Here is a 27,865-nt window from a genome sequence, read left to right as displayed (position 1 = left end):
TTCTTCTGGTTGAGCTGAAGGCTGGCGTTGGTAAGGCACTGAAGAATCATGCGCAGGCGGGCGAGATGTGTAGCGAAATCTGGGGCGAACACGACGACGTCATCTAGGTAGCACAGACAGATCTACCATTTTAGACCGCGTAAAATGCTGTCCATCGTTCGCTCGAATGTTGCAGGCGCATTGCAAAGGTCAAACGGCATGACCGTGAATTCGTACAGGCCATCTGGTGTGACGAACACGGTTTTTGGACGGTCAGACTCGGCCATCGGGACTTGCCAATAACCCGAACGCAAGTCGAGCGAAGAGAAGTATTCGGCGCCTTGTAGACAATCGAGGGCGTCATCTGTGCGGGGAAGAAGGTAAACATCTTTTCTAGTAATTTTGTTGAGACGCCAGTAGTCTACACAAAACCTAATGGAACCATCTTTTTTCTTGACCAGCACAACGGGGGATGACCAAGGACTACAGGAAGGCTTGATGACTCCACGTTGAAGCATGTCGTTAACTTGCTCCGTAATTATACGACGCTCCACTGGTGATACACGGTAGGGGCGCTGGCACAAAGGGGTGTTGGTTTCCGGTGTCGATTTTGTGAACAACGGTGTTCGTTCGACCTAACGATGCTTGAGGGAAGTCAAACTAACTTCTAAAGTAAACTTCGTAAACTTCTTGTCAACACCAGGCACGGGCATATGGGCAGAAGGCACATTGCCAAATACACAGTTCCACCTGAGCGTGAGCGCAGTCTATAATGGCGTGATGGCGCGACAAGAAATCCCACCCAAGGATCATATCATGTGAACACGAAGTCAACACAATAAACTCAATATTGTACAGTACGTCTGCAATCGGATGGATGCTGCAATCGGATGGATTCACTGTGCGCTTGCAGTACTCAGAGAAAACGCTGTAGGTGGCGTTGTCACTTTACGAAGAGAGCAGCAATGTTTCTGACTAATTACGGATATTGTGGCACCAGTATCGATGAGCGCAAGAGTTCGAACACCTTCAACAAAAACCTTCGACAACATTGGCGGGGGACAAGCGAGGACTTACACAGGTCGACGACGACGCAGCTCGTGCCTCCGGAGCTGCGGCAGTTAGTTTTCCGTCTCAGCGGCGGGTCGGCGACGCATAGGTGACAAAGAAATGCGGCGTGGTCAGGGTGATCGACGGGAAGCGAAGGGTGAAAAGTCGGAGGCAGGCTGGGGGTCGCGTGCGTATACCTCAGGTGGCACGTCTTGTGGAGCGTAGTACCGGGGCCGGAAAGAACAGTCGCGGTATCTTGGTGTAACTGAGGCAGCCGCGAAGCGCCTACAACAGAAGCGCGCAACGTGACCGGGAATTCCGCAAGAGTGACATATCGGTCGGTTGTCAGGAGTGCGCCACGGATTGACGATGTGCTCCTGTGCACTAGGGAATGGCGCCGGTGGCTGTCGGAGAGGTTGAGGGGCCAATGCTGGTGGTCGATGCGGAGGCATTGCAGCGGCAGCCGCATAAGTGAGTGGTGCGGCAACAGGTGTCGGCGGAGCGGCGGACGGCAGCACCTCGGAGACTTGCTCCTGAATAACTTGTCGGAGAGATGGCACAAGATTGTGCGTAGGCACTTCTGGGGTCGGCAAATACGATATGCACGAGAGCTGCCGTGCTACTTCCTCATGCACATATTCTTTGATTTGCGACAGTAGCGTCTCGGGGTCACCAGCGATGGTTAAGGCGGCAAGGGAATCGTCTGTTGTCGGCCGCCGAACTACGACGCGTTGCTTACGGAGCTCGTCAAAGCTCTGGCACAAGGTCGTATAAGCCCAGCTACGGTGCGTGGGTCCTTTGCCAGCAGCATTTGAAAGGTGTCGTCGTCAATGCCTTTGAAGATGTGCTTTATCTTCTCCTTCTCGGGCATAGACGGTTTCAGGCGCTTGCACAAGTCGATGACGTCTTCTATGTAACTAGTGAAATTTTCGCCTTGCTGCTGTGCACGTCCGCGGAGGCGCTGTTCGGCGCGGAGCTTGCGCAGCAGCAGGGCAGTTGAACACGTCCGCTGAAGCGTTTCTTGAACTCAGTCCGTGTAGCGAAGTCGGACTCATAGTTGTGGTACCACAGGCTTGCGACGTCTTTGAGGTAGAATGACACATTCTGCAGTTTCGACGGGTCGTCCCACTTATTGTTGCCGCTCACCTTTCCGAATGTGGCCAGCCAATCTTCCACATCGTGGTCATCTGTTCTACTAAAGAAGGGAGGGTCACGCAGGCGCAGCACGCTGGTTACGACGACCTGCGGAGATTGGGCGGTGGCTTGTTGGGTGATTTCGTCAGGCATTGTCGGGGCAGGTGGTAGCGTCCGACTTCGGAGTTCCAGGTTTGCAGACCCAGCACCTCCACCACTTTGGAAGGGGGTTTATTAACGCCGGACGGCAGGCGGAAGTATTGCACGACGGGCACAAAGACAGTCTGAGCCGGCGTCAACAGCTCGCGATGTACGCTCGCACCTCCGTCCAAGACAGAGTCCCACTGCTGCGTCCGTTGCTTCATCCCCACTACAATAGCAATACTTCCTAAATAAACGTTATCCCCGTTACATCTTTTGGTGGAAGTGCTGGGTAAACCTGCCAACGTGCCGGCTCCGTAAACCAAGCACGGAACTTCGAAGCGGTCGCCGTCTGCTTGCTCCACTTTTATATTAAAGGTTTAAACAAGTCTCACCCGCCGTGGTTCCTCAGTGGTTACGGTGTTGGGCTGGTGAGCACGAGGTCGCGGGATCGAATCCCGGCCACGGCGGTCGCATTTCGCTGGGGGCGAAATACACAAAACACCCGTGTACTTGCATTTAGGTGCACGAGAAAGAAACCCAGGTGGTCCAAATTAATCCGCAGTCCCCCACTACGATGTGCCTCACAATCAGATGGTGGTTTTGGCACGTAAAACCCCATATATTATTATTATTATTATTATTATTATTATTATTATTGTGAACATTATGATTGGTTTAGACTTTAAACCAATGTTATCTCACGGTTTTCCTTTAGAACATGTGCTAATACAGTGTCTATTCATGTTATAGTGTGATGTGTTTTGTTTTACAATGCCATATTATTACGATACCATCTAGAGATGCTAAAGAGACGAGCCGCCGCGAGAAAGACGATGAAGTGTGTCTGGGCTTTTGGCGCGAGCAAGGTGTCGGCCTGGCGGTTTTGGTTCCAGTGTAAATATATTGTAAATAGCTTCTTTCGTGTGTGTCTTTCCACACGCAACAATATAGCACCTTTTTCACTCTATTTAGCGCTTTCTTGGTAATTTGTAAGTGTTATTAAAAATGATGAAGAGCTTTAGTTTTTATTTGGGAGCATTAGTTATGCTCGAGAATCTGTTAAAGTGATTTTGCCGCGACTGTCAGGTCTCTGCCACACAAGCCCTTGGAAGGCTTGGGCAGACCTCACAAAAAATACATGTACCAAAGAACTCGCAATAAAGGCTATTATTATTATTATTATTATTATTATTATTATTGTTATTATTATTATTATTATTATTATTATTATTATTATTATTGGGCGAGGGTGAGCGACGAGAAGCAAAGGGTTGAAGGTCGGAGTCAGGCTGGAGGTTTCGTGCGTATACCTCAGGTGCGCGGCGCGTCTTGTGGAGTGTAGTACCGGGAGCGGAATGAATAGTCGCGGTATCTTGGTGCACCTGAGGCAGCCGCAAAGCGCCTGTGACAGAAGCGTGCTACGTCACCGGGAATTCCGCAAACGTAGCATATCGGTCGATTGTCAGTAGTGCGCCACAGGTTGACCATATGCTGCTGTGCACCACGAAATGGCGCCGGTGGCTGTCGGAGAGGTTGAGGGGCCACCGCTGGCGTTCGACGCGGAGGCATTGCAGCGGCAGCCGCATAAGTGCGTGGTTGTGATGTGTTTTTCGTCACTGATCTCGGGGGCGTGCAGGTGTTATGAGAGATGGAGTGGGAAGACGCATGGCGACACAGCAAGCAGATATTTAATCACACTCGAAACCAAAAAACCTCAAACTACAACAGTTCGGCGCGTTGCCGGTGCTGCTGCATGTCCAAGTTTATACAGCTGATAAAGCTAATATCATTACTCCGTATATCTCTCTACAAATTTGCTATCGCAATTGATGCTTCACCTTTCAGGTGAAACTGCGACAACTTTTTTTGTTTGCTATTAGCCAACATCGCAATAATTTGGGATATATTAAGTACCACGTCACCGCAAGGTAATACCACTTTGACTCACCGCACAGAGAACGCGTTTGCCGGCTGTGCATACGGGTATTTACTTCTCGCTCGTTTGGTCCGCGTTACGCGGCTGTTTGAGTAACGCATTCCGCGCGCTCACTTCATTTAGTTATGCGTGGAATGAGCAACCTGAACGTGCTGCAGAAGAAAATAAGCTGGATATCGCGATGACAACCAGGAGAACATGGAAAAATGGCTAGCTCATGCTAACGCTTTTACACCCTTTGGTTCCCTTTCTTTTATTTCATGCATTCGATTTGTTTTATAAGACTGCCTCACGCGCTTTGCTGTTTCTTTATTAAGGCGAAATCCTTTACAGGCTCTTGGGAAGCGTAATGCGTCCTTCGGTGGGGCCGCGGTACCAAAATAAATACAAACCGCGTAACTCTCGCGTCTCGTTCACTTGGTATATATTCCAAAGTATAGCGTGGAAAGGCACAAATGTGTGAATAAGATGACTGATGGGTCATGGCATTAGTAACTTGACACACTTGCATTCACGTCGCGATTAATGAAAACAATATCACGTGTGGTGCAAACCCGCATTTTTCGGGCAGAAATCCCTTTGATGGTGCGGGTGTGACGATAAGACCATGTTGAATGCCAATCTCGACCTCAGTGTGTCGAACTTGCTCATATATCATGAAGAACTGAGAGCACATGTAAAGGGTAATAATAGTAATGATAATTTCTGGGGTTTTATATCCAAAAATCACAATATGGCTATGAGAAACGCCGTACGTATTGGAGGGCTCCGGTAATTTCGACCGCCTGGGTTTCTTGAACGTGCACCTAAATCTATGTACACGGGTGTTTTATGCATTTCGCCTCCATAGAAATGTAAGCCGCCGTGGCCGGGAATCGAACCCGCGTCTTCGAGTTTAGCAGTACAACCTACCAAAGCCACTAAGCTATAGCACGGCAAAGGGTACGCTAAATATATACGCGGCGAAAAACAAGACAACCAAAATAAATTAAATGCTAACAGTGCAACATTGTGTACGTACGCCTCATTTCATAATTACGAGCGAACGTCAGAAAATGAACGTGATGCTTTACGGATGTGCACTCGTCTTTCGTCTTCTTGTTGCAAGAGCGCAAACACTAAGCGAATTTTAACGTGAAAGTAACTTTAGGAATATTTATTGCGCACGCTCGCTGGTTCGTACACAGCGCACATACTTACGATGAATAATTACGTACTTGTAGTTACGTAATGAAAGAGGCAACTAATCACCAGAACATAAACTTTTCATGTTTTACTGATTGAATGTAACTATTTTAGGGATATGTATAATCAATAGCGATATTTGTAGTGCATAAAAGATTGTAATTTTCAAGAAGATGTTCCACTCAATATAATGCAAGCACAAACATCATCACGCGCCATGAATGCTTGTTAGTTTATGTAAAAAATCACACGTTAAGCAATAACTATTATATCATGAGAAGTTATACGTTGGTAATTTCAGAGAGGATTCACGGATTAATAAAACAAGGCTATTGCTGCAATAACTTTTGCATAAGAAATGAGTAAATAGCTAGGCCAGTAGTAGCTATCTATTCATTTCAATGTCGAAAAATATATATTTGTTTACCTTTTTTATGTTTGTTTACCTATTGGCTGGGATGACTTTTTTTTCGAATGTCTGAATTTGAAACCATCTTCGCTCACGCTGAACCTTAAGGTACAACGTGCGCGAAGTTTGTATTGAAGAGATAGCGTACAGCAAGAATTGTTCGTGTACCGCGCTATCCCCTGAAGCGAAATTGGCCAACAATATTGCGGCGTTAGGGCCGTCTCTGCTCCTTCTCTTGTTTCCGTTACACCTTCTCACTGCGCTCTGTTCATGATAAAGTATTGTCGAGGCTAAAAAATTCATGAATAAATACATATGCATATGGCTCTAAACTACTACCGACCGTGAGTGAAAAGCGCGTAGTGGTGAGCGAAGCGGTCACTGCATGCACGTAGGTATTTCACTTGACTTCGCGAGTAATTTACTTTTTTCGTTACTCTTATTCTTGCAAGCATGGTGCTATTGCCCACGTGCCCATCTTTTTTTACGTTCTGTCCTTGCGCGGACTCATTTAGCGCGTTTCTACGCACGCACAGTTACCGTAATACCGTTCCCGAACTCTAGCACCGGAGCTAGGCCGCGCTAATGAGTTTGATACGTTAGTTTTTGCATTATCTTGCTGCCCAAGCACAAAAAAAAAAAAAACGCTCACATATGGGTAAGCTCCATGCAGCGCCACACTGTTGAAGTTAAATACAGTTTAAGTGCTTTGCGGGGAAAATGAACGCAAAAAACTATAGCGCGTAGCAGACGACCCTCGCTTCCCGCGCGCTTCGCGAGCGCGAAAAGCCCACGGGTCCGGAGCAGCAGCGGCGCGGCGCGGCAGTTCACAGAAAAAGGCCCTCGCCGGAGCCGGCGCTTTGGACACTCTCCCATATTCTAGGTCACTCTAGTCAGGCTGGAGGTTTCGTGCGTGTACCTCAGGTGCGCGGCGCGTCTTGTGGAGTGTAGTACCGGGAGCGGAATGAATAGTCGCGGTATCTTGGTGCACCTGAGGCAGCCGCAAAGCGCCTATGACAGAAGCGTGCTACGTCACCGGGAATTCCGCAAACGTAGCATATCGGTCGATTGTCAGTAGTGCGCCACGGGTTGACCATGTGCTGCTGTGCACCACGAAATGGCGCCGGTGGCTGTCGGAGAGGTTGAGGGGCCACCGCTGGCGTTCGACGCGGAGGCATTGCAGCGGCAGCCGCATAAGTGCGTGGTTGTGATGTGTTTTTCGTCACTGATCTCGGGGGCGTGCAGGTGTTATGAGAGATGGAGAGGGAAGACCATTGGCGACACAGCAAGCAGATAATTAATCACACTCGAAACCAAAAAACCTCAAACTAAAAACTCATTCAAACTAGAAGGCACTGAACTAAAACACAATGAACAAATAAAGGTTAACAAAAACAACCTAATGAATCAATAAATATGCTCTAAGTTCATGCCCTTAACTTTGCCTACGCTAGTCCTGGGCGTTTCCTACACCAAAGTCTAGCATCACTGGCCTACTGTTGTGGCGATGCAAGAAAGTCGTTCTTACGGAGTTCGGCCTCGTTACAGTGTACTAGTACACTGTAGCCTCGTTGCTCGTCTTCTCCCGGCGGGGATCTCGTTTGGACCTTTCTTAATGTCGTCGCCTTCGCCGACTGTCGTATAGTCGTTGCTGCCTTGCAGTCGGTCCTTCAACTGGCTCGTCTCGGGAGCCTGGGTAACCCGGTCGCTGCTGACGTGGCAGGGAGGCGCAACGGCTTAGGCCTAGCGACGTGCTCGGTCGCCGCTTCCGTCTCGGTCCTTTCCCGAGTGCCGACGTGGCGTTTCGGGGATCAACGAACGTGCCGGTCTGCCGTGGAAGAGGGGTCCTTTCTGGGGTGCCCGGTCCTGCCGTGAGGGGCTGCAGCCAGTCCAGGAGCCTCACTCGAACTTGCCGAGGTCGACGGCCACACCATGGACGGCCAACGTCACGAACTCAACCAGACCCCCCAAGTCTCCCGTCGCCAGAGCGGAGCTGGCGATGCGACCTTCCTGGCCCGGAGCCACGTCGATAATGCTAGCTCAGCCTTGCTTCTCCCTCGATGACAGCTCGGATCACGCGCCTCGCGCGCTCGCGCCGTTCGGAACGCTCCGATCACATCGTCCTTGTCTTCTTTTATTTCGCCTCCGGCCTCTTACTCATGACAATGGCCCCCTCTTCAAGAGTTTTTTTCCAAAAAACTGCTTTCTCTTGTCCTTCTTTTCTGTGATGAACTCTTCTCTCATTGTAGCTTGCGTGCTTTTCTTACTTTTTCGTGCATCGACGTGTCTCACTACTCATCACCACACTTTCGCGCACCATTCACATTTCGGCACATACTGCACTGAAGTTCATTGTCCCTAAACCTTCTACATGAATAAACTTGTTCCCAAGACACATTTGTCAGGACTAACAATTCAAGGGCGTTCCTAAATTATATTTCTCTTGTAGCCTACCAGTTATACCTGTTCTATTTTTTCCTCCTTTTACGGAGCTCCCACGCTTCCCTACGTACGGCCTGCTTCTTCCTCTTTCCTCCTCTTGCACATTTCTTGGGCGGCTTGGAATGTCCCTGCCTTAACTCTGGCCTCTTAATACTTTTCCTTGACGTCCGCCTCTTATCATGCATCTGCGTTTTAATACGCTGTTTTCTTTTCCATCTACTGGGAGTTTTCTTTCTACCTTCATGCTTTGCGCGTTTTAGGCGACTAGCGCATCTATCCTCCCTCTCTTTTCTTTCGGAGTTTGGCTGGTTCCTCATTTCTGATGCCTGTCGATCCCTGAAATTGTTTTCGATTATCACCTCACTGTCATTCCGAGGTGAATCTACTTTTTCCTCTACTACGCCCTGCTCCTTGTTTACCCAAACCTCGGTCTGTAGGTCAGCTACCCTCTTATCTTGTTCACTCTTCCTCAATGGCTCCGTGGTGAGCTCCTCCTCAACGCCGTCACGGGCGCTATCTACTATACCTGTGTCTTCTAACGTCCCTGCGCTTTCAGGCTGCTCTACTACACTAGTGGGCCTACTCTCTATCTTTAACTCGGCCTCACTCGCTTTTCTTTTTGATTCCTGAGCTCTTTCTTGCAGCATCGTGGTCTCTTTCTCTAGGAACTGTTTCCTCTCTTCGTAGGCTCTCTTAACTGCAGCAAGTTCTGATGATCGAGCGGCCTCTACGCGTTTCCTTTCCTCCTCGATTAATTTGAGGCCCTGCTCCTTGCTGAGCTTCTGCTTGCGAATAGTGGCCGATATCGCCTCCCAATCCATCTCTACAACTTCCGAGAATCAGTGACTGGGCTGGATAGAATCCGGGAACGGATCCTGGCAAGCTCGCCAATTGTGATGTGTTTTTGTTGTCACTGATCTCGGGGGCGTGCAGGTGTTATGAGAGATGGAGGGAAGACGCATGGCGACACAGCAAGCAGATATTTAATCACACTCGAAACCAAAAAACCTCAAACTAAAAACTCATTCAAACTAGAAGGCACTGAACTAAAACACAATGAACAAATAAAGGTTAACAAAAACAACCTAATGAATCAATAAATATGCTCTAAGTTCATGCCCTTAACTTTGCCTACGCTAGTCCTGGGCGTTTCCTACACCAAAGTCTGGCATCACTGGCCTACTGCTGTGGCGATGCAAGAAAGTCGTTCTTACGGAGTTCGGCCTCGTTGCTCGTCTTCTCCCGGCGGGGATCTCGTTTGGACCTTTCTTAATGTCGTCGCCTTCGCCGACTGTCGTATAGTCGTTGCTGCCTTGCAGTCGGTCCTTCAACTGGCTCGTCTCGGGAGCCTGGGTAACCCGGTCGCTGCTGACGTGGCAGGGACGCGCAACGGCTTAGACCTAGCGACGTGCTCGGCCGCCGCTTCCGTCTCGGTCCTTTCCCGAGTGCCGACGTGGCGTTCCGGGGATCATCGAACGTGCCGGTCTGCCGTGGAAGAGGGGTCCTTTCTGGGGTGCCCGGTCCTGCCGTGAGGGGCTGCAGCCAGTCCAGGAGCCTCACTCGAACTTGCCGAGGTCGACGGCCACACCATGGACGGCCAACGTCACGGACTCAACCAGACCCCCAAGTCTCCCGTCGCCAGAGCGGAGCTGGCGATGCGACCTTCCTGGCCCGGAGCCACGTCGATAATGCTCGCTCAGCCTTGCTTCTCCCTCGATGACAGCTCGGATCACGCGCCTCGCGCGCTCGCGCCGTTCGGAACGCTCCGATCACATCGTCCTTGTCTTCTTTTATTTCGCCTCCGGCCTCTTACTCATGACAGTGGTGCGGCAACAGGTGTCGGCTGAGAGGCGGACGACAGCACCTCGGAGACCTGCTCCTGAATGACTTGTCTGAGAGACGGCGCGAGATTGTGCGTAGGCACTTCTGGGGTCGGCAGATACGATAAACACAAGATCTGCCATGCCACTTCCTCACGCACATACTCCTTGATTTGCGACAGTAGCGTCTCGTGGTCACCTCCGATGGTTAAGGCGGCAAGGGAATCGTCTGTTGTCGGCCGCCGCCCTAAGACGCGTTGCTTACGGAGCTCGTCAAAGCTCTGGCACAAGGTCGTAAGCTCAGCTACGGTGCGTGGGTCCTTTGCCAGCAGCATTTGAAAGGCATCGTCGTCAATGCCTTTCAAGATGTGTTTAATCTGGTCTTGCTCGGGCATGGGCGGATTCAGGCGCTTGCACAAGTCTAGGACGTCTTCGATGTAGCTAGTAAAATTTTGCCTTGCTGCTATGCACGTCCGCAGAGGTGCTGCTCGGCGCGGAGCTTGCGCACAGCAGGGCGGTCGAACACGTCTGCGAAGTGTTTCTTGAACGCACTCCATGTAGCGAAGTCGGCCTCATGGTTGTGGTACCACAGGCTTGCGACATCTTTGAGATAGAATGACACATTCTGTAATTTGGACGGGTCGTCCCACTTATTGTGGCGGCTTTTCAAAGGTCGCCAGCCAATCTTCCACATCGTGGTCATCTGTACCACTAAAGAAGGGAGGGTCGCGTAGGCGCAGCGCGCCAGGTTACGAAGACCAGCGGAGATTGGGCAGCGGAATCTTTGGTGGTTTCGTCAGGCATTGTCGGGGCAGGTGGTAGTGTCTGACTTCGGAGTTCCAGGGTTGCAGACCCAGCACCTCCACCACTTTGGAAGGGGGTTTATAAAAGTTGGACGTCAGGCAGAAGGGTTGCACGACGGGCACAAAGACAGTCTCAGCCGGCGTCGACAGCTCGCGATCTGCGCTCGCACCTATAGCCAAGACAGTGTCCCACTGCTGCATGCGTTGCTTCATCCCCACTACACTAATACTTTTGGTGGACTATGGAAGAGGACAAACATTGTCTTAACTGGATTTATATGCTGTTGGTTTAAGGTACACCATGTGTGGATGTTGGAGAGGTCAGTATTGAATGTAGCTTGCAGAGCGCTTAGTGTGTGCTGAGATGAGTATAATGTGGTGTCGTCGGCATATAATAGGCAGTCTGAATCGGTCAGTACATTAGGTAAGTCATTTATGAATAATAAGAAAAGCAATGGACCGAAAATGGAATCCTGAGGAACACCACTGGTGATTAATTTATTGATAGACTAATGATCATTTATACAGACAACTATGGAACGATTAGACAAGTAGCAGCGGAGCAGTTCTAGAGGTGCACCAGTAATGCCGAATTGCACTAGCTTATTTAACGAGATGCAATGATTTAGTGTGTCAAACACCTTCGTAAGATCAATAAATATAACCCCTACAATTAGTCCCCGGTGAATGGCTAGCTTGTTTTGTCAGTTAAGTGAACTCGCGCTAACTCGGTTGAGTAGCCATGTCTGAACCCAAACTGGAGGGGACTGATAAGCCTAAACTTATTTAGGTAGTTCATGAGGTGGGTATAGATAAGTTTTTCAATAGCCTTGCTAAAAAATGGCACTGTACAGATGGGACGGTAATTGTTAATATTTTCACAATTGGGCCTTTTTTGAAGACAGGAATTATTTTCCCAGTTTTAAGTGAGTTAGGAAATATCCCAGCACAGAACATTTTGTTAGTAATATCAGCAAGGACAAGTGAGATATCAGCAGAAACAAGCTTCATATGAGCTGGTCTGATAGAATCAAGGCCAGGCCCAGTTGATATTAAGGAACAAATAACATTGTAGACTTCATGCGGTGAAACAGGACGAATATAAAATGAGTATGAGCTACGCGAACTACTAGGCACTGCATTAGCTCGAGCGCTGTTATCCGAAGCAACAAAATGTTTACTAAATGCATGAGCAATATCAGCATCTTTGGTGTGTTCATGATCATTCAGGACAATTCTTTTGATACCTGGATCAGACACTTTCATATTAAGAAATTGTCTAATTAGTTTCCAGTTACGCCTGTTATTGCTTCTGTTTTCAAGTATTTTGTTTTCATAGTAGTCTCGTTTTGCGTGCATGAGACCGGCAGAAAGAATGTTTGAATATGCACGGAAGCGATTTTTCAAATTTATGTTAAATGGCTGTGATTTTACTTTTTTGTGAAGATTATTTTTTTCTTGTTATGGAACGCAACATGGCATCTGATATCCAAGGATTTCTTGGAGTAGAATACCAATGTGTGACTTGTGAATAAGTGGTACACTGATCAATGTATTTAGTGATTCTGGAATGGAACATGGAAAATTCCTTCTCAGGACAACCCTCCATATATACGTCATCCCAGTTTGTGGTTTGAACCTGATGAATAAACTGTGTTTTGTTGAACGAAGATTTGACATATCTTTTAGAATTGCTAGCTGCTTCTGTACCTAGGCAAAAGACAAGGGGTAATGATCAGTGATTGATTAATCGATAACTCCAGAAGAGCAATGAGAATCAGAATCGAATGAAGATGAGATCAGTCAGCGTGGAAGAGCCTGAAAGATCACGCCTAGTTGGAGTCTGTATTAGGGAAGAAAAGCCATAGCTGAGTAGACAAGTTACATAGTCGGAGCAAGACTGACATTTAATATCGAGAATAATAATGTTTATGTCCCCGCAAATTATGATATTCTTATTTTCATTTGTTAACACATATAATATATCTTTAAGCTGAGAACAGAATTCCGCATAAGAAGTCAACGGTGAGCAATATATAGCACCTACTATTGTACAGCTATTACTGACCAGCAGAGAATTGCGGTCAAAATCTAACCAGACGGATTCACATAAGTCCCGAAAAGCAAGATCGTAACGTTGAACGTAGGGCAATGATGATTTGATGAAACTAGCCGACCCACCGCTACAGTGGGAAGTTCGATTGTTGATTTCAGATTGGTAGCCAGACAGACCATACAAATTTCCATCAGCTGATGTTAGCCTGGTCTCGGATAAGCATATCAAGGAAAAAGTTTGGTCAAGCATGGAAAGAAAGTTCAATAGATCGTCATGATGCTTGCGTAAACTACGAATGTTGCAATGAAGGAAAGAGAATGCAGGTGATTTATCTTGCAACAAAGATTTCACTTGGTCACAAGAAAACACAACACAATTAAGACCAAACAGCAACTGTGGTTAACGGAAAAATGGCTTGCACGATCACTGAACAATCGCCAGATCCATCACACCAGTGATGCGATAGACACGGCTGCTGTCTGATTTCCTAGCTTTAATCACACAGTTGTCCGTCCAAAGGTATTTCCAACCTTTACCTCTTTGGAGCTCAAGAGCCTGTGCAAAGAGTCGTTTGTTATCAGGCGTGAGGTGATCATTGATGAAAATTGGCTTGTTCCTACTCTGAGAAAAACCGATGGCTGACGTAGTCAGCCTGGCCTTTCTTGCCTTGGCTGGTAACTCGGAGCGCTTAGCCCTTGAACAAAAACGTGCAATAATGTTCGTGTCCTTCTTAGCAGGAACACGATTCACAGCGTCAATGTCGGATTCCGCGATAGGACAGCCAATCCTATCCCCAGTGGCCTGCACCACCGCCAGGCGATTTTCAGTCTGAGTTGTGGGAATGTCATTAATCTTGACGTTATTTGGACGAGAGTACTGTTCCAGAGCTGACAGACGCTTCGACAACAGTTCATTTTCATCCTTCAGTGATTTGTTATCCTTGGTGAGAGCTTCATTTTGAGTTTTCATGGACTCGTACAGCACATTAATCATGTCCATACCCTCCTTCACAGAAGAAAGTTCTGCACGGAGGGCTGCAATATCTTTAGCTAGATCAGCACATGATGGAATTGTGAAAGGAATACAGTACTTGACTAATGGCAGCAGTGGTAGCGGCAACAGGCTTACAAATAATTGCAGAAGTGTCGAGCAACCAACGTGTACAAAGTACGGTGAAGACGTTAGGCACGTTGACGTAGCCTCACCCTCTGCTGACAAATGGAAGGCACATAGACCGGCTGCTTGTTGAGTAGAACTGTCGCTCAGGCAGGTGTAGCTTGAGTTGCTTCTAATCGATGACATCAGATACAACAATCAGCGTTGTATCTGCCATGTGCTCCAGTCAGCAATTGTAAATCTTAACTTGCGTAGATTGGCTGCAACCTGTACAAAGTACGATGAAGACATTAGGCACGTTGACGAAGCCGCACCCGCTGCTGCCAAAATTGGCATGGGTGGATGAATGCTATGAGCATCCCCTTTGAAACGGTGCGGTGGTTTGTGCCACCAAGCTCATTTTCTTGTTTTGCCTAATGCCTTACGTATCTTTTTTTTTACCAGGAAAAAATTCCCAGCATCAAACTTTCTGAACCATTATTGGGAACCTTGTTCTTGTACGCCTCCGTTGTTTGTGGTCTCCCTACTTTTCCCTATAAGCTCAAGTGACGCCATCTGTCAATGTATCGGCGCAGCTAACTTGTGGACGCCATGTGGCAGCTAGGATTACGCTGGCCGCAAAGCAGCGAGCGCACTGCAGGCGTTTCGAGTTAATGCTAGTTAGTTGTGTAGGGTTTAATGGCACAAAAGCGACTACGGCAATGATGCGCCATCATAGCCGTAGTCGCTTTTGCGCCATTAATGCTAGGCTAAGTGGATGTTGTGCTCTTGTGTTGGAATTCGAACTTGCAAAATAGCTTCGTCAGTGCCGGCAGACAAAAAAAAAATAAAGCTGAGGTAACATTATCGCCATTTCATGGGATGCGCTGTATTATGAGCGAATTCGCGTCGCAACGTGCAAATTTAGTCCACTCCAATATTCAAACAGTTCACGCAGAAACTCCTCTGGAAGTTGTTTAAGTATGTGTAAGCATTGTGCCACTTGCTCATCTCCACGCAGCCATGCTGTCATTATCAATATTATGAACCTTGATCCGACCAGTCTTGACCCTTTTCGCGGCGATCCCGTGGGCGCTGCCATGTTTGATCACGTGGTGACGCGTCCATTGCTTGCCTCAACTCCCTCCGTTGCCTCCTTGTTTACAATGGAAGTGTATGATGCCGGCGCAGCTTAGAAAACCTGTTTTCGGAGATATCGTAGATGGTGACTAGATGGACGACACGAAGCTTTGATCACAGCTTCAGATAACATGCAAAAGCGCTTTCGGAGCTGATTAAGCTATGTCCAAACGGCGCAAGCAGCTTATATGGTTCTTGTTCTAAAAGCGGGGTTAAATATGCATTCCAAGCTATACAAGCTTTCCGATTATGAATTCGGTCAGGATTAGTGTGTTTTGCTCTTTGTCTTTATTGGGAAAATATTTTGAAGCAGTGGCTTGTCAGTTTCTGGCTCAGTGAAGTTCCTCGGTGCGGCCACTATCTGATTATTTTCTGCCTAATTGCTCACGGGTGTGCTCAGTTCCGATAGATTTGTTCTTGCTGCGCACAAGGCTTGAAACGTAGCTGTTTTGTACATTGTAATACCTTGTAGCAAATATATATTACAGCTAGTAACTCGCTTACTCTTGTGGACCATCATGAAACATACAGCTTCAACCATTCGTGCGCCATAGGTGTAGTCCGTCATTTATTGTGCGTATACAGTGCGCATAATTCAAGTGTGTGCCCATTCACTATTTCTTGATACGTCGGCGATAGGGTGGGCGTAAGTTCTCCTGCCATTTGGGACAGATGTGTATAGATAACGTGCGCGATACTTACTATGACAGGAAGCGGCGCTACTCCCTTTGTCATTGTTTAACGAGTCGTACTCACTCTTGCCGACGTTCTGGGGATGAAGCCCTTTCTTTGAAGGTTAGCGATACAAGGCTGGTGGATGAGCAAATTTCTGTATCCTCGAGGAAACCGGTACATCACGAAAAAGCGCCGGCAACACGTTCGGACAGTTGCAGCAGCGGTCGGCGAACTTCGCCACACAGATTCATTCTATTCCTTAACATTCCCGTCACTATTTTTGCAGCCATCTACTGCACACGTCTTCAATCCACATGATTCAATATTGCATGATTGGAGCAGAGTGTGTTAGCGAAAACTCAAGTGCATTTCCGACAGCTGATCGCACAGAAGCAAGGTAGAAGCGGTAATGGTTTCGTATTCGTGCGCGGTCGCTGAGGAGAGGTATGGCGCGCCACCGTGAGCGCCATCTCGTTTCTCTAAAACAAACTGCTCCGCGAAAACGGTCAATAAACTACCGCTGCGGCCACACGATCTGCTGCGGACAGCGGCGCAAGGTGAATTGATGACGGAAGCAAACTAGTGCAGGTGGCGGCGGTCAGGTGCGCTGATGACGTTCCGATCAATATAAGCCGTTATCGCTCTTTAACGCTTTACCCATCCGCGTCGAGCCATTATCAACCCGTGATGAACCGTACTCCGGCGGCCACGCGGGCCCTATCTTGAAAGCGATCTGCGATGGGGACAGAGTGTGGCGCGCAGGCGCGGATCCAGGGGGGATGTCCGGATGTCCTGACCCCCCCCCCCCCCTCATATTTATGCATCGCCCCCTCGCTGACAAGGGGATGGCCCTGTCGCAAAAAAATATGGCCGTCAGCATTCTTCAAAATTATTTTTCGCGAGTACCAGTGGTATCAGCCATGTAGAAGTAAAGCTAGCTCGCTCATAAGCTTAGTCGTATTCCGTAGGGGTGTGGTGTCGCGAAGTTGCCGTCATGAACACCTTGGACCTCCTGGCGCTGGCCGTGCCTTACTCGTCCCGTCCGTGGCGTCGAATGAACGAGGGGACGTCCCTTTTGCCAAGCACGCCGATGTCCGCGCGAGCGCCTTCGCGCCTGATTAACTTAGTTCCCCATTGGGGTGTCATCGCTTGCCTCATTCACTGTCATCGGTTCAGCGACCAATCTGCTTAATGAAAGAGATATCTCGCTGAAGTGTTCATATATAAATAATAACAACTAACAGCAAAACTAAGAACTACGCATAGGCAACTTTTTTTTTTTAACTGTAGCACTCATTGTGATCACAGTTACACGTTCACAATATCAAGTACGAGCACAGTACCCTTCGTACGCTACAAGTTTTTCATTGTAACTTCGCAGTTTTATTGTCCTACATTAAGCATAGGAGGCTCAAAGCCGCCGGATCCGTTTATCTGAGTGGCCGTTCTCGCCGAGCGGGGCGAAGCCTCGAGCAGGGGCTGCGAAGTGGGGGAGCGTGACGTCGGTGGCCAACGCCAGCGCGCAGGCCTAGGATGGCGTCGCGTGGTTAAAGAAACTAATTAAAGTCCCTAGATTTTCCGCTCTTTTTTTAAAGAAAGCGAAAAAAAATATCTAGGGACATTAAGAGAAACGGGAGCAGATGCGCGCCTTGTGTAAAAGGATGACGTCGCGTGGGAAACAAAACATGAAGACGCTGGCTCGCGCTCACGGCTACTGCGCCACATCGTTCTTCTTGTAGGTGGCGTCGTGAGTCTTCATGCGCGGTGATTCGCATATCGCAAACAACCAGCGTAGTGGTTGAGGCGTTGGAGCGGAGCTTTACTCCAAGGCAAACGAAGGTGTCTCAGCCGAACACAAAGAATCTTCTTAAGGAAATCAAGGTGTCCCAACAGCACTCCAAAGATGGACCCGTGCTTACGCATTTATAACGAACCTGCGACAGATCACCCCAAATGTTATTTTAAGAAACAATACAGGCTAGATATACCGGGTGTTCAAAATTAAGCTTTATGGTTTTCTTAAAATTAGGCACTGGGAGGCACGTGAAGACCACCTGCGCAAATAAGTTATGCGGCCATGGGGACACAAAGTGAGATGATAAATATCGCTGTCAGCAGCCGAATGAACTAAATTTGAATAATTAACTTTGCATTGACTGCAGTAAGTGTGTATGTTTCTATTCAACAGTTAGAGGCAGTCGTGTTTCTACACAGTTTCATTAGGAAGAATTCTTCTAGCATGTCTATGCTCCGAGATAGTCAACTCCAAATTTTAATTATTTGCATGATTACGCATGCAAGAGAGTGAGGATCGGCGCAAAGCTCCTCCCTGATGGGACGCGGCTGTTGGGTGCGGCGTTTAGTCTGACAACGCGGCGGAGGCATTGATTGGCAAAGATAATAACTGTCCCCCTTCCCCTCACGGCTGGCGAAATAAAAAAAAAGCATCTCAAGAACCCGTAACCGCTGTCGTAACACGCGACCGCGCAGCCTGTAAAGATGGCGGCAGCTGCCATGCTGAGATAATAGCGCGAGCGGAGAAGCCGGAAGGCAGTGCGCGTGCGTAATGGTGACTAGACGAGTGAGCATGGTCCTTGCCTGGGCTACGCAAATAAAGTGACTGTTGATTTCCAAGTATTTAAGTTTTGTTGAAATCACAAGCAACAACAGTACCATCAACAGCAGAAACCTTTTTAGCTATGCTAACGAATATTTCATACAGCCGCTTTAAATTTGGTGTTGTCATGCACAAATCTCATGACAACACTTCACCCATCAAGATGTCAATGAACTGAAAATGTTCAAAATACCACCTCCCTTCCACAGCAACGCAAAGCATATACCGCTCTCGCGTTCACTCGCTCGGAGCACGAACACGCTAGAATAATTCTTCCGACTGATACTGTGTAGAAACACGACTGCCTCTAAGTTTTCAGTGCAAACATACCCACTTACTGCAGTCGACAAAAATAATTGTTCAATTTTAGTAAATTGGGCTGCTCACAGCGATAATTATCATCTCACTTTGTGCCCCCCTGGCCACATAACTTATTTGCACAGGTGGTCCTCGCGTGCCTCCCAGTGCCTAATTTGAAGAAAACCATAAAGCTTAGTTTTGAACACCCTGTATTATCAGGCACAGCCACCAAGCACATGGCTGCATTGGGCAATGTCCTTTTCCTATAAGCTTGGAGAAACCGATACCTGGCTTCGCTATAGGGCTTCTTCCTCTTTCTGGGGTTTTACGTGCCAAAACCAGTTCTGATTATGAGGCACGCCGTAGTGGAAGGCTCCGGATTAATTTTGACCACCTGGGGTTCTTTAACGTGCACTACACGTAAGCACACGGGCGTTTTTGCATTTCGCCTCCATCGAAATGCAGCCGCCGCGGCCGGGATTCGATCCCGCGATCTCGTGCTCAGCAGCGCAACGCCTGAGCTGACTGAGCCACCACGGCGGGCTATAGGTGTTGCTCTAGCCGTATGAAACGCGGGTTTATCGTGAGCAGAAACGGTGAATTTCAATAAATGAGAAATGCTACTATCATCATCATCATCATTCACAAAAGCTGACCCCCCCCCCCCCCCTCAGAAAAAACATGGATCTGCCCCTGGCGGCGCGTGCTGATAGCTTCGTGTGCGCTGTGTTCTCGACACTTAAGTAGTACCCGTTGAAGCGAGAGGCCAATTCGTTCGCTGCTGTGGGCCATATCTTGAAAGCGATCGTGTTAGGTGACAGACGGAGGGGTTGGAGAGCGAAGCTGTTAATTACAACTAGAACGATTACCCATTACGACGTAGCCTGAAATTATTCACATGGCGACATCCATAGGCACTTTACCTAATTATTAGCCTGAGACGTTTCAACGGCCTGCTACTTGGCTTGCGCCGTTACTTCGTGCACCTACAAAGAGTGCACTAGAGATAAGAGAAATGCACTAAACACACTTTCGCCGCGCCTGGTGTTTTGCTGCTGCTCTTCAGAAGTCCTCACTATGCGTGACCTTCCCAGAGTACTGTCACAACACATATCATTTGCTCGGCGGGTTGTTCTTTTACATACGAAAGTGAAGTTACGTCACTCCCTGATTCATATGCTACAGTTGTCGCTTCCCGGCAACTGCAGCTTATGCAACCGTAATCTTTGCCGGGAAACGCTTGCGGTGAACGCTATGCGCGAAGGCGAGCTTTCTGATTCTTCTTTTATTCCCGCACGGCCGGCGCCGCCGCTGATGCGTAAAGGGGCTTTAGCGGATGCGAGTGCCATCTGCTGGTGCTGCAAGGAACCCAGAGGCGCACGCGGCGCGCGCCTCCCGAGGTTCGTAAAATTCGATTGGTGGCAAGTATAACGTGACGAACGTGAGCTCGTTACTGGTCTATCATAACTGGCAGCGTTACCTTTTCCTTGATTTGCAATCGCACTAATTTTGTTTGGAATGTCCTTTTTCTTTTTGAGTTCTCCGCTCTAAAACGCGTTAGTTGTCATAACATTTATTTCAATAAAATCTATGATGCTTGTGGCAAAAATGCTAGATGCTTTAATTTTCTACTCGCAAAACATTTTTCTTCTTCTTTCTGGGTTTTATGTGCCAAAACCACAGTTCTAATTATGAGGCATGCCGTTGTGGAGGGCTCCAGATTAATTTTGACCATCTGGGATTCTTTAATGTACCCACGAAACACACAAGCAGCTATTTGATGTCTAAAAGATGTCTTGAACGGATAATTCAAAAGTCTAATAGCTGTGCTGGTCAAGATGTTTTCTAGCCGTGGACGTCTACAGGTACTTTAGTAAGCCCTGCTAAAGTTACGCTAAAAGTTGGCTAATAAACATCTCGACAAGAACAACTTCAAGAATTGTATTAGACGTTCCGATAATTCTGTAATAATGGCTTCGGAAACATTATGCACGCTTTTATAAAACATCTTGACAAGAACAAGTTAAGAACTTTATTAGACGTTTCCCGAATTCTGTTATAAATTATAACATAATTCTGGGGACGTCTCGCAAAATTTTTAAGCTATAAAAGCCTGCATATTGTTTAAGTCATAATGTAAAATGGCTTCAGAAACAATATGCAGGCTTTTATAGCTGTCTTTAAAGCAGCATTTATAGATTGTCATCCTGCAGTGACGTGGTAAGCAAAATTAATGCCCACTTCAGCATACCATGCATCCGTATGCTAGCTTCATAGTACATATGTTACTATATAGAACTGAAAAATAAATTGAAGCATTACATTATATTATTTATAATAACTTGCATTAAATGTTTTAACCTATATCAAATGTGCAATACACATCCAAAGCAGATGTGCATAACATGCAGAAAAAAATGACAACCTGACCTTGTGAGAAAGCGGCTTTATTGACTAATAAATTAAAGGACATGTAGAATGATTGTACAAAATTTTTAAATGCAGTAGAAAGGCGACCACATAAAATAAGACGTAGCTGCAGTAACCACAGCAATCCAAGTCCCTTCCCTCTTGGATACCACTGGCTGCCCACAGTAGTTTGCTCTGTAATACAACAGTGAAGAAAGAAATGAGTAAGCCACACTTGATTTACAATAAAGAAGTGCAATTCGGTATTTAAAATAGCAAAATATGTGCCGTTGTTGTACCTCGGTCACATTTACTTTATAAATTTAAGCAATACTTTCTCTCAAAATCTTATGCTGTACAATGACGTTCAGAATTATGCTGCAGATATGATATGAAGAAGCTACTGTAGAGTGAAATTAAACTGGCAAATGGTTTGATCCACACACGACTTGCAGTAGGTCATTAGCAGTTTGGATGGTTTGCAAACAAATCTCTTGCAAGAGTACGTTACTTTTGTTTAAGTAGTGGTGTTGGTGGGTTGTTGCAACAGGTGGGCTTAGCCTGGCAATCCAGGCCGGCAACTGCTCCTTCTGAGTGTCTCTTACAACATCACTGTAGTATTGTACCACATGCGAATAAAACCATTCTCTTCCTAAAGGGACCCTTGAAACACTTTTAACTAATTATAGAATGGCCTTACTATTAAAGGACGTTGTCTCACAAGTCTAATGCCGCAAAAAGTTTTCCAATCCTCGAACTTATTTAGTTAGCACACCAATGCAAGACTATTTTCCTGCCTGCTAGCGTGCTGGAAGCTACACAGAGAAGAAGCCAGGAGAGAGAGAGAGAGACAAAACTTTATTTTGATGGGGCACGGAGAAGCGTCGATGTCCGTGGTGGGTGGAGCCTTCAGTCCAGGGCCCCAGCGGCAGTGGCAGCACTTTCGGCTCTGGCGATAAGCTTTCGCTGATCCTCCAGTGCCGAGCTGGTCAGCACCATGTCCCACTGGTCGTGCGTTGCGTTTCGATGTGGGGAGTTATTGGGTATATTTTGGCATGCCCATGTGGTGTGATAGAGGGTAGCTCGCTCTGTACAAAAAGGACAAAGGGGCCGATAAACGGTGGGGTACATCACGTAAAGGAGCGTGAGGTGAGGATACGTGTTGGTCTGGAGTTGCCTCCAGGTCGTGGCTTCAGCTCTGGTGAGGGATGGGTGCGGTGGCGGCATCGTTATTCTCGAAAGGCGGTAGTGCTGCAGTATATCGTAGTAAGTTTGTAGTGTGTCTGGGCTTGGGTCTTCTGGCGCCAAGAGAGCAAAGCCCCGGTACACTACGCAATGCAGCATGCCACGCCATCTTAAAAGCCACACGCAGCTGATGCAGCTATGCCCAGTGCAAAGATGAAATTATTTTTGCCCTTTTGCTATTGCATTAACTCAAAATTAGGAATTACGTATTATTGAGAATGATCTCGTGATCACGAAATCAGCCAATAGCGTTGGTAGGCCGGCTGCTTTCAATGTGACGACATTGCGGAAACGAGAGCAAGCGATTTTTTATTGTGTTTGACACGAGATTGTAAATTCCCTGCATGCAGTGCAGTAATATTTGGCTTACATGTTCACAGCAGCTGCTACGACAGATCGGCAACATTTTCTTACCATTTCAAGAAATGTTTTAGGGCCACTTTAAGAATGCAATAAGAAGACATGAAGCTTCTTTGCGTGCTATAACTCATCCTTCTAGGAACACGAAGTGTCGCAGGCATGCCTGCAGAAGGTACTTTTTTTTGCAGATTCTTCAGAAGAATGTCCCTTTCATCTTAGTACCTTGGGCATGACCACAGAAATTTAGTGTTCAATGTCTCATGTCTCGTCGCACGTAGTACAGTTTGGAGAATCAATACACCCCGTCCTAAATAACCATGCTGGTGTACGAGCAGATCCTATCCATACTTGATATAGAAGTGATGCCTCCTCTCAACGAAATCGCTTGGTTACACGGCGCATATTGAAAGCACAAGAATGCACTAGCTGTTTCTCTGAAGTGAGTGTGCAACTTTATTATATACCTGTTTAAAAAATGCAGCATAGCTATTGTTTGATTATATATTATATATATATATATATATATATATATATATATATAATAAAGCTGCACACTCACTTCAGAGAAAAAAAACTAGTGTACTCTTATGCTTCAATCAGTGATATGTGCAAGATAATTAGGTGCAAACTATTATCAGTGTGCCCTCTTGAGGACAAAAAGATCCCCGGAACAAAAAGCATGTGAACTATATATCAACACCACAGTTGTCAGTAAACAGCAAGCATTTTCAACAGCAATACAATTAGTTAAGCTCTGGCTTACTATGACTAACAGAAATGGCAGCCAGGCAGCCACATGGTGCCAAATAAGAAATAACAATACACAAAATAGGTGCATAGAAATGAAAAGACGCCACTTAACAGAACAGTCAAGCCTTGCATGCTCCTACAGGTTTACCTTAAGATTAATTAGGTGTGCATGAAACTGTGCGTAATAAACACCGCTTGGCCCCTGTTCATCTGTTGGCGGAACATATGCCCTACAGCAAGATAAACAAATTTGTAGCAGCATATACAAGTGCTCAAATGCCAAAAGTATGCAAAACAATGCAGACATTGTGCACGCACATAAACTAAGCGACCGAATAAGCATACATTCAGGCTCGGGTTTGCAACCATGCGACTTTCCTTTACTAGACAAAAACAATGGAAGCCAGCGGGCCTTGTGGTTCCGTGAAAGAGTACAATTGCGGCATAGGAAATAAAAAGAGACAGTCAACAAAACAGTCAACGCCTGGCTTGCAACCATGTGACTTACCTTAGCTAGACAAAAACAATAGAAGCCAGCAGGCCTTGTGGTTCCGTGAGAGTAAAATAACTACATAGGAAATAAAAAGATGACAGTCAACAAAACAGTCAAGCCTAGCATGCTTCTCTATGTTTACCTTAAGTTTGATTGGTGAGCATACAAGTGTTGAAAAATATGGCTGCTTAGCCACCGTTGAACTCTTTATTTCCGTTCCAACATGTGCCCTACAGCAAGATAAAAAACAAATTTATAACAGCATACAAACCTTTACAACGATATATGGGTGACAGGAATGTAAGAAATTTACAATTCATAACCTGCTTCACACTTCAAAAGATGCTCAGCAGTCTGTAAAGTTGCAGCCCTGATGTTTATTTTACGTGTAACTATGCGGATTAATTTTTAATTGCACAAAATCTTCATAACACTATTGAAAATATATCTGCCCTGGACACACAAAAGATGCACGGGCCCGTCAAAACAAAAGTGGCGTGCAAGTTGTAGCAAGTAAACCTATACGTACCGTAAGGAACTGCACCGTATCTGCAGGCGCTGGTCAAAGCTTGAACATGACCAAAAGAGCCACGAGCGGTGCACAGGCTATGTAGACTCGATAGAACTTGCGAAGAGAACCATGATCACCGGCGAGCGAACGCTTGCGAGCATGAGTACGGCCTGTAACGGCCCTTTGAATCGCTCGCGGTTAAAGCCCCTGGAAACTTTATTCGCGGTTAGGTTCCAGTGACTTTACTCGCGGTTAAAGTCCCTATATAAGAAAAGTACCGCCATCCTTTGATCAACGCCGTTTCGCTGTCTCCTGTATCTCCGATTGGACGATGATAGCGCGCGCTTTCACTTCTTTATATATATACATATATTTTTTTTCCGCCTCAGAGCCATGTTGAAAGTCCTCTGCGCAGCCGCAGTTGCCGGCGGCGGCGCGCGCCCGGCCTGAAAGTTTCAACGTGGATTTTATAGGGCCGCCACCGTCGACTTCCTTTCGCAAGCAAAAAATAAAGAAAAAAGCACGCGCTTTAGGAGAGGAGACGATGGTGGAAAGAGCAGATGGCGGTACTTTTCTTATTGACCATTTTCCCGGCGCTTCCATGGGCGCTGCCATGTTTGATCACGTGGTGACGCGTCCATTGCTTGCCTCAGCTGCCTCCGTTACCTTCGTGTTTACAATGCAAACGCGTGACGCCGGTGCGGCGCAGCAAACCTCCGTTTCGACGCATATCATAGACAGTGACTGTGTGGACGACACGAAGCTTTGGCCACAGCTTTAGAAGACATGTAAGTGCTTTCAGAGCCCATTACGCCTTGTCCAAACGGCGCGAGCAGCGTATACGGTGCTTGTACTAAAAGCGGGGCTAGAAATGTATTCCAAGCTGTCCAAACTTTCCGCTTATGAATTAAATCAGGATCACTGTGCTCGTTCTTTATTTGGCAAACCTTTTGACGCAGCGGCTTAATTGTCATGTTTATGATTCAGTAAAGTTCCTCGGTTCCTCGGTGCGGCCACTATTTGACTGTTTATTTTCAGCCTAATCGCTCGCGGGTGTGCTCTGCTGCGATAGATTTGTTCTTGCAGCGCACAAAGCTTGGAATGTAAATCTTCTGTACTTGGTGGTAGCTTGTAGCAAAACGTATTATCGCTAGTCCCTCGCGTACTCTGTGGACCGTCACGAAACGTTCAGCTTCCAACATTTGTCGGTGTAATCGCTGTCGCTCATGCTTCGGCATATTGATTCAAGTGTACACCCATTCACTTATTAATACGTTGGCGATAGGGAGGGTGTAAGTTTGCGTGCGAGTAGGGGTAGATGTGCGTAAATAACGTGCGAGAAACTTGCTATGCCAATAAGTGACGTTACTTCCTTTTGTAACGAGCGGTACTCACTCTTAAGTGCCGACGTTGCGGAGTTGAAGTCCTTTCTTTGGAGGTAGCTATAGAGCGCTGGCGGATGAATTATCTTTTTTGATCTTTGAGGAACGCCATACATCGCGAAGGACGACAACACAGGCAGTTCTTATGTAGCAGCGGCGACACAGGTTGATTGCATTCCTTAATATTCGAATCGCTATTTTTGCAGCTAACTACCGCACACGCCTTCCCTTTATCGTTACACATTTTGCAGCATGAATTGGGCACAGTGCATTAGCGAACACCCACTTGCATTTCCGACAGCTGATCGCACAGTAGCAAGGCAGAAGCAGGAGTGGTTTCGTATTCGTGTGCATTCGCTGAGGCAATGTATGGCGCGCCGCCGAAAGCGCCATCTCATTCCTCTAAAGCAAACTGCTCTGCGAAAAGGTCAATATAGGGACTATACTCGCGGTTAAAGCCCCTATATTTATAAAAGTAGCGCCATTCTTAGATCTTGCCGCCACCGCGCTCACCCCTGCGCTTCCTCCTCGCCCTCTCTTAGCCGCCTCCTGTCGCCCCAGCCTCCTCCGCTCCCCCATTGGCCAATCCGTGTCACGTGGAAGTTCGCGTCGCGCTTTTGTATATTTTTTTCTTTCCAGCGCGCTCCGACTGCCATTCTCGGGCCTGTGCGACGAAAGTGCTGTACGCACAAACGGATCAAACGTGTTAGGGACAAGAACTTCGTTGTGATGGCATGCTGCTGCGCCTTAAGTTGCCGCAACCGACAAGGCGAGGGCAAAAGGCTTTTTTTGTTTACCATCAGGCGTGCGCAAACGCTTGCTGCACACTTGATATTTGCGCCGTCTCGCATCGTCGCGTTGCTACTTCCAAAACGGCATTATTAAGACCAGTTACTGACTGACGAAGCAAAATCGCGCCTCAAAAACGTCTCCGCAGGGCGCGATCGAAGTTTTCCTCGGATTTCCTCTGGTAGCGCGTTAGCTGTCGTCTGCCACGGCAGGCCCGACGCAGGCGGCGCCACTGTCTATATCGCGCTTCGATCGCGCTGGTCGCGCCGAGCGCGATAGTGGAACGGAGGAGGAGGGAAGTGGATGGCGCTACTTTTCTTATATAGGGGTTTTACTCGCGGTAACTTCGGCGCGCCCCCTGGTGCGGTCCAAGAGCAGATAGCGCGCGACCGCGCACGGCCAGATCTGTCGGTGACGATAGCTGGTATCGCAATTCCGGCTTCTTCACCGCTTATTCACGCAAAGGGGAAGAAAGGCACGGCTCTGACAAGGACGCTGAACGGGCGCGCACATGGGTGCCCGGCCATTTTCTTTTTCTTTTCTTTTTTTCTAAACTTTGACTGTCGTGACAGACCACGGTGTAAGCTATATATCATACACCGTGTGACAGACTCACCCGTATCGTGCATCGTGCCGTGGTACGGGTGAGTTTTGCTGGCCGCGCGGCAAACACGTTGTCGACGCGGTGATCGGAAAGGAATCAAAGAAAATAACCCCGCAGAATTTTTCTGCTTGTTTAGTCAATTGTAAGATAGCCTAGTCAATTGTAAGTTTGTTCCTAATTTAAGGTGCTGGCGCACAGAAAGTCACCGCTCGCTCAGGCTACTTAAAGATCTGGGCGGCTGTATGTACGGACAGTTGCAGCAGCGGTCCGCGAACTTGGCCACACAGATTCATTCCATTCCTTAATACGCGGGTCACTATTTTTGCACCCAACTACTGCAACACGTCTTCAATCTAGATGACTGAATCCAGCATGAGTGGAGCACAGTGCGTTAGCGAAAACACTATTGCATTTCCGACAGCTGATCGCACATAAGCTATAGGTATACAATCGGTTTAGTATTCGTGCGCTGTCGCTGAGACCAGAAGCGGCGCGCCGCCGAAAGCGCCATCTCGTTTCTCTAGAACAAACTGCTCC

At 47.4% G+C, this 27,865-nt stretch overlaps 1 protein-coding gene across 1 annotated transcript; it reads right to left on the bottom strand.

The window, feature by feature from the left end:
• Positions 1–1,160: 1,160 nt before the first annotated feature.
• Positions 1,161–10,506, bottom strand: LOC125945060 (uncharacterized). Its single transcript, XM_049666619.1, has 2 exons — positions 10,144–10,506; positions 1,161–1,547 (listed from the first exon to the last, which is right to left on the bottom strand). The coding sequence occupies exons 1-2, from the start codon at positions 10,492–10,494 to the stop codon at positions 1,161–1,163; spliced, it is 738 nt and encodes a 245-aa protein (XP_049522576.1). The 5' UTR covers positions 10,495–10,506.
• Between the last annotated feature and the right edge of the window lie 17,359 nt (positions 10,507–27,865).

Source organism: Dermacentor silvarum, chromosome 4, assembly GCF_013339745.2.
Source record: "Dermacentor silvarum isolate Dsil-2018 chromosome 4, BIME_Dsil_1.4, whole genome shotgun sequence".
NCBI lineage: Eukaryota > Metazoa > Arthropoda > Arachnida > Ixodida > Ixodidae > Dermacentor > Dermacentor silvarum.
The sequence above is the reverse complement of the archived record's forward strand: the minus strand, read 5'-3'. Positions and strand labels throughout refer to the sequence as shown.